Source organism: Seriola dumerili, unplaced genomic scaffold, assembly GCF_002260705.1.
Source record: "Seriola dumerili isolate Sdu_G_001 unplaced genomic scaffold, Sdu_1.0 BDQW01000731.1, whole genome shotgun sequence".
NCBI lineage: Eukaryota > Metazoa > Chordata > Actinopteri > Carangiformes > Carangidae > Seriola > Seriola dumerili.
Genome location: NW_019174986.1, coordinates 138,045 through 145,278, shown reverse-complemented (window position 1 = coordinate 145,278; position 7,234 = coordinate 138,045). Strand labels below are relative to the sequence as shown.

Below are 7,234 nucleotides of genomic sequence, written 5' to 3'. Positions count from 1 at the left end.
TCGAGATCGGCCCCGCCCCCCAGCAACGCCCCCGTTGGTTATTGCTGTCTAGGAGGCGGGAACTTGCCAGCCGCGGTGGGCGTGGCTCAGATGAATAATGCCCTATGATTGGCTATTGGGACTGCAAGTCAAATCCCGTTGCTACACGGCTCCGCCCGCCCAGCAACGCCAGCAGGGCGGGAACTCTACTCTTATAATGGGAAGGAGCTAGTTTGTATTCCTGCATCTCATTGGCTGGAATCTGTGTATGTCAAATCAAACGGCCAATCCGTGAGGGGATGGAGGAGGGGTGAACGCAGCTGTGCGAGGGATGAAGATGGAGACTGTATGAATACAGTTGTGGTTGTATCTCTGCTCCTGTAGAATAGTGTTAATGTTAGTCAAGGTTAATCAATTAATCAGTCAATTGATCAACACAGGACTGATGAGTGATAATCAGTTGATCGTGTCAGCAATAAAACAAATGTTCTGGATGAGGATTTGTTGCTCTTCTTTGTCAGATATGACAGTGAACTGGATTTTTCACCTCGAGCTCTGAGCCATTTACTCAATGATTAATCAGTGATGAAAATATGCTTATATTTTAAGTTGATGACAATATATATTATATGTATAGCCTGTATGTGTGTGTGTGTGTGTGTGTGTGTGTGTGTGTGTGTGTGTGTGTGTGTGTATAGAGAGAGAGAAAAGAAAAAACTAAAAAACTGAACGGTTTTTTAACCAGACATCAAATTGATCCAGGATATTGTGTTGGAGTCTTCTCATGTTTGTGGGGTTCCTATGGTTCCTGCTCCTTCAGTTCTGACACAGTTCGGTCTGTTCCATCATCATTATTTCCAGAATGAGATGAAAGAAATATTATATGTATCTGTAAACATGCTGGAGGCAGCACTGACACGACTGATCATTCAGAAAGACATTTTGACTGAGTCTGTTCTGTCTCAGACTCAAACATCAGAGGTCGGTCGTCTCACAGGTAATTAAAGTTTTTAAATCCTTCGGCCCACTGGTTCCATTATAGAGACATGTGCTTCTCCAGCCTGTTCTATAATGAGATGATAACATGGACGTCAGGTTATTCAGACATGTTATCTACCAACATTTAAACCTCTTGTTGCTGTGACTTTATCTCTCTGCCAGACAACCTCTGCTGTTTACAGTGATTTTTCTCTGTTTCCATAATTTGCCGTTTACTGTCTGATGACAAACAAAACCACATACACACAGTTCCTGGATTAAAACACATCACTTCTCCAGCTCCATCATTATGAATTATGTTTTCTATCTGGTCTCATCAACCAGAATCAGGATCAGAATCAGAATCTGGATCAGAATCAGGATCAGAATACTTTATTGATCCCGGGGGAAAGGTTCAGCTACACCACCAGCGGTCCCCAGCCCGTTGAAAACCACTGATATACTGTGATTAAATATATGTTGTAAATGACTAATTTATATTTAACGTTCCCATAGTAACACAGTCCACCAATTCTTTTATTATAGTTATTATAACACAGGATAATGTCTTAAGTTGTAGTCTCTGTAAATTCATATTTTATGTTAATAAACCATATGGTGACGTCATTCAAAAGTCCTCCTTGCTTTTTGTGTGTGTGTGTGTGGGGTGGAGGGGGGGGGGTCGCGTCCCTACCAATTTTGAGACAAAACCTACGAACTTGAATTTATTGATTGATGGATCATATCTGATCACACTCTTTGTGCAGCGCCACGCCAAACACAGATTGACCCTCTGCCGACACCGTAGCTAAACAGGAAGCCGTTTGAGGCTTTTGGCGGCAGCGATTTGTTGACATCACGGAAGACTGAGGAGCCAGGAGACGGTCGATCTGAACCCGGTGATCGGGGCTGAAGTCCCGTGGAGATGGACTCTGTGCAGCGACTCCTGGACCGGTTCAGACCCCGCAGCGAAGCGGTAAGTCCCCTCCAGCTCAGCAGGAACTCCGCTCAGAAAACTGGCGGTTTAAGGATCTTTAGTTGGTGCAGACTTCACGACAGGAGGAAAACTGAGACTGCGTCAGAGTTACGAAGGTTTCCAGGTGAACTCGGCTCACACGTGACCCCCCCTCACTCTGACCTGTGTGTTTATAACGGTAGTGTAGGGAGGACGCTGTGAGTCGGCCATATTCAGAGTAAACAGTTAACTGAGGCCTGTACCATGAAACAGGATGTGACGTCATCAGGTAGCTTCAGATGTAAGTCTGGGTTTTCAGTCCTACGATGGTGTTTCTCTTGTTACCGGGTAAATCACCATGGTAACTGACCCTGAACTCCCCACCTGCTCCGGATCAGATCAGAAGCCGTCAAACTACTGACCAATCAGATCACTGGAAACACTGAGTCATCATCCTACAGGATCCTGACAGGGACAAAAGAGTTTACAATGAAGAGATCAATAATAACGATCAGTAGATATTTGTATTAATCAGTGGAATCGGTTTCCTGTTCCAGACCAGCATGTGTTAAAACAGCTTCTAACAAACAGAATACTCACTAAATAAATATATAAAACTATTAAAGCTTCATTTTAATTAAACACAGATTCTTTAATGAGTGATGAAGCTTTTACTCTTCTTCATCACTGAGCGATGACACAGGAAATAAAAACTAAGCAAGGATCCTCACACTGATCAATATTAGATTAGAACATTTCATCAGACATCAACTACTCCTCTCTTCTTTCTCTCTTTCCTGTCTGTCTGACATCAGTTTGTTCATCATGACACAAAAGAAGAAACTTCATGATAATTCATGTTCTTGTTTATAATTTATCATCATTGTGACCTTAATAGAAATTATATTCGAGACATTGTTTTATTCTAGTCATGTGATCGTGTTGTTTACATTCACCTGTTGAGTGTCACTGTTCGACCTGCTTATAACTGAACTCACCTGCAGGTGTCAGCGTTTCTTCTCAGATTGAGAACTTCATTCATGGTTCTGACAATGTTGCTTATAATTCAAACTCCGCCTCTTTCACATGAACACACTCTAACTTGCTTCATAGTCCAGACCTCAGGTCCACCAGCTGTTTGTTTCACTGTGCTGTGTTCAGTGACATGGTGTGTTCAAAGACTGTTCAGTGACGTGGTGTGTTAGGTGATATGGTATGTTTAATGACGGTCAGAGCTGTCGGACGTTCCTGAATCATTCGTTCCTTCCTGCAGGAGGCCTCCTGGTTGAAGGACATGTTTACCTTCATTACACAACAGGTGTGTCCGGTGCTCACTGGCCCCGCCCCTCACGCCGCAGCCGAGTTATTGACAGGTCAGTTATCCAATCAGCTTCTGGTGTTGTTGTGCAAAGGCACACACACTCAGGTCAGAGGACATTCCAGATGTGGACCGATGTTTCTGTTGTTGCAGGTGGAGGTGTGTGCTCTGATGTGTGTGTGTCTCTGAGTGTGTGTGTGGTGAAGACGCTGCAGGAGAACATGACGCTCACACACACTTTACCTGTGAGCTACAGGTAGGACGACAGGTCACCGTCTCTCTCTCTGTCTGTCTGACTGATGATCGCATGATCACCATCCTGTCCTAGTCACCTGATCACCTGACCAACTGATGACCTGCATGTGTTCTGTCTGCGTACCTGGACACAGGTAGAACACATGATATTTTACACCTCTGACCTCTGACCTCTCTCTGACCCCGTCTCCAGACCAGTGTCTGTCTCTGAGCTGGTCTCTCGGCAGCACCTGGCCTGTGTCAGTCACCTGTCCTGGAGCACCAATCAACAGCGAGCGTGGGCGAGGGAGGCGGAGTCCTCTCTGCCAGGTAGCAAGGCTCTGCGGCGGGTCAACCTGCTGCTGATTGGCTGCCTGAGAGAGGGGCAGGGCGGAGAGTGGAGGCTGATGGACAGCAGCAGGAGTGTCAGGTGTGAGGTGAGTGTGAGGTCAACAGACACCTGTTCTGCTGCATCAGTCCGTCACCTGAGGACACACCTGTCTGTCTCTCTGCAGTGCCTGTCTCCCTCGCCTCAGTGGCTCAACCATGCTGTCTTCCTCCCTCACTGGAACTACATCCCCCACAATGCCTCGGGGCAGGACGAGGCTGGAGGCTGGTTGGAGCTGATTGGTTCTCCTGTGCTGCTGTGTCCCGGCCCTGAGCTGGGATTGGCTGCTGGGGGAGGGGCGGGGCCTATCACAGCAGTGGGAGTCAGAGAGGCTGCAGGTGTACTGCACAACAGGTGAGTCTGTCTGTGTCTCTGTCTGTCTCTGTCTCTTTCTGTCTGTCTCTCTCTGTCTGACTCTCTCTGTGTCTGCCTGTCTCTCTCTCTGTCTCTGTCTGTCTGTCTCTCTCTCTGTCTGTTTCTCGCTCTGTCTGTCTCTCTATCTTTCTCTCTGTCTGACTCTCTCTCTCTCTGACTGTCTCTGTCTCAGGGTGAGGGGACAGCGAGTGTCCGTCTTTGGACAGGTGGGCTCAGTGTTCCCTCTGCTGGTCGTATTAGGAACAACCTTCTTCTGCTTCAGGCTGACGGAGGACAGACACAGTATACCTGTCCTTGTAAAGGTATGAGGACACTTCCTGTCTCACAGCTGACTCATCCCTGGTCACTGATGTGGTGTCTCTGTGTGCAGGACAGCAGCAAGTTGTGGTGGCGTCAGTGTGTGTGTGTTGGTCAGAGTGTGTGTGTGACGGCGCTGCGTGTGTGTGTCCTACGAGGCTGGAGAGGAAACAACATCCTGTGTGTGACCGACCAGTCTGAAATACACACAAACTACACACCCACACACACACCTGTGAACGACACACACACTGAATCCAGGGCAGACATGCCCCCTACTATGATGCCGCACGGTAACCATGAAGACTTTGAGGAGGCGGAGCCTGAAAGAGATGTGGTCCAGTCAGGTGTGAAGATGAAACGGTCTCGAGTCATCAGTTATCAGGTAAGACTCAGAGGACACTGAGCTCTGATTGGCTGTCTGAACGTCACTTTTTGTGTCAGTGTTACCTGTGTGGTAAGCCCTGCCCCTCTCCTCTGATAGGGCACAGTGACTGAGGTGGTGAGTGAGGGGGCGGGGCTGTACGTAATTGACAGGATGGTTGGTCTGTGCCTGGCCTATCAGCCTAGGCCGGAGAGGAAGCTGAGAGCAGGAGACACTGTACAGGTGAGTCAGAGCGGGTGAGTCAGAACAGGTGAGTCAGAGAAGCTGAGCCAGAACAGATTAGTCAGAACAGGTGAGCCAGAACAGGTGAGCTAGAACAGATGAGTCAGAGCAGTCGAGTCAGAACAGGTGAGTCACTGCTGTCAAATGCTCTGTTGTTAATAAAGTTGGATTCGATGTCCTGCAGCTCCACCATGTCCACTTCCTGTACCGGCCCTGTCCCGACTTCCCTCCCAGCATGCTCTGCACCTGTCTTCGCTCCAGCCTCAGGGTGACCAGCTTCAGCAGGGTGGGGGGGTCTCCACCCGCCTCCACCTGTCCGGGTGACGGAGCATTACCACGTCTACTGCTGGAGAAAAACATGGGTGTGTCCGAGTACCTGTGGACATGTCACCTGAGCTCACGGCTCTCACACAGGTGAGGAGAGTCACCTGACATGTTACACAGAGACGAAGACCAGGGACTGAAAGCTGAGTCTGACCATTGAGTGAGAAACAGCAGCTCCACCCTCTACAGGCAGAGAGCAGGAAGTACAGACTCCGATGTCACACCTGATAAACCAGGTGTCTCTGTCTGTAAAACACCTGAGGTCTCTGATCCTGGTAGAAACCCAGCGGCTGACCTCTGACCTTTAGGTGTCAACTCTCCTGTTTGTCTGAGTCCACTTCCTGTCTGACTGAAAAGATGATTTCTCGTGACCGAAAGATGAAATTGTACAAATCAGACCAACAAGTCAACACTTCAGTTTGGCTGGTTCATTCGTGCATGAAGGACAGATCTGATGTAGGACACACCAAGTTGTTAACCTCGAGACCTTTACCTCTGTGTTTCACTTTTATTGCTTACCTCCTGAAAAGGGGTACATCACTAAATCTCTGCGGGATGTAGATAAACTCCTAAACAACAATATAACCATAAAACCCAGATGTGTAATGGACTGGTTGGTTTCCTGCTCTCCCAAAGGTCAGCAGCTTACCCAAGGTTCACATTCTTAACATCCTTAAACCAAAGTTACCAACATGCAAAAACAAATACAACCTTACACTGACTGATTCTGCTTCCTGATTCTACTTCCTGTCTGTCTGATTCGACTTCCTATTTGTCTGCCACTGGTTTTTGTCTCTCTCTCTGTCTGTCTCTCATTAGCTGTCTCTCTCTCCCTCTCTCTCCCTCTCTCTGTCTTTCTCTCTCTCTCTCTCTGTCTGTCTCTAATTAACTGTATCTCTCTCTCTCTCTCTCTCTCTGTCTGTCTCTCATTAACTGTCTCTCTCTCTCTGTCTGTCTTTCTCTCTGTCTCTGTCCTCAGTCTTTTCCCCAGTGTGCTGAAGCAGCAGCAGTGTGTGTGTGTCTTGTCCTGGAAGCTGACAGACTTTGTGTGGAGACAAGGACGAGGAGGAAGGAGAGACATCTACTCAGAGATGTTGGACGAGCCTCACACCTGTCCCCTGACTCAGGTAGACTCACGCTTTAATTAGCTTTATGGACATGACAGGACATTTGTCTCTGTCTCTACAGTGTCTCTGTCTGTTTCTACAGTGTATCTCAGTCTCTACAGTGTCACTGTCTTTCTCTACAGTGTCTCTGTCTCTACAGTGTCTCTGTCTGTCTCTACAGTGTCTCTGTCTGTCTCTACAGTGTCTGTCTCCACAGTGTCTCTGTCTTTCTCTACAGTGTCTCTGTCTCTACAGTGTCTCTCTCTGTCTCTACAGTGTCTCTGTCTCTACAGTGTCTCAGTCTCTACAGTGTCTCTGTCTCTACAGTGTCTCTCTCTGTCTCTACAGTGTCTCTGTCTCTACAGTGTCTCAGTCTCAACAGTGTCTCTGTCTATCTCTACAGTGTCTCAGTCTCTACAGTGTCTCTGTCTGTCTCTCAGTCTCTACAGTGTCTCTGTCTCTACAGTGTCTCTGTCTATCTCTACAGTGTCTCATTCTCTACAGTGTCTCTGTCTGTCTCTACAGTACAGTGTGGACCCTGCTGTCCCTCAGTCCATCAGTGTCTCAGAGCTCTGTCAGTCTCTACAGTCAGACTGCTGGTCTTCAGTGTCTCTGAGGTCTCTGCTGTCCCCTGGTGGATCTGGTCTGTCCAGGTCTGAGATCAACACAGCTC

At 47.8% G+C, this 7,234-nt stretch overlaps 1 protein-coding gene across 4 annotated transcripts in view; it reads left to right on the top strand.

The window, feature by feature from the left end:
- Positions 1–3,386: 3,386 nt before the first annotated feature.
- Positions 3,387–7,234, top strand: part of ctc1 (CST telomere replication complex component 1) — a 9,630-nt gene continuing 5,782 nt past the window's right edge. For 3 of the 4 annotated variants that reach the window (XR_002665737.1, XM_022765701.1, XM_022765698.1), the window contains exons 1-9: positions 3,387–3,486; positions 3,679–3,901; positions 3,980–4,206; positions 4,400–4,529; positions 4,598–4,909; positions 5,009–5,131; positions 5,316–5,545; positions 6,435–6,582; positions 7,066–7,234. The exon at positions 7,066–7,234 is cut by the window's right edge and continues 55 nt beyond it. Coding sequence is in view for 3 of the 4 variants with exons in the window: in XM_022765701.1 (XP_022621422.1) it covers positions 3,452–3,486; positions 3,679–3,901; positions 3,980–4,206; positions 4,400–4,529; positions 4,598–4,909; positions 5,009–5,131; positions 5,316–5,545; positions 6,435–6,582; positions 7,066–7,234 (1,597 nt within the window). In the remaining variant the exon portion in view is untranslated. The remainder of the gene's footprint in view (positions 3,487–3,678; positions 3,902–3,979; positions 4,207–4,399; positions 4,530–4,597; positions 4,910–5,008; positions 5,132–5,315; positions 5,546–6,434; positions 6,583–7,065) is intronic. The other variant, XM_022765699.1, reaches the window with a different exon arrangement.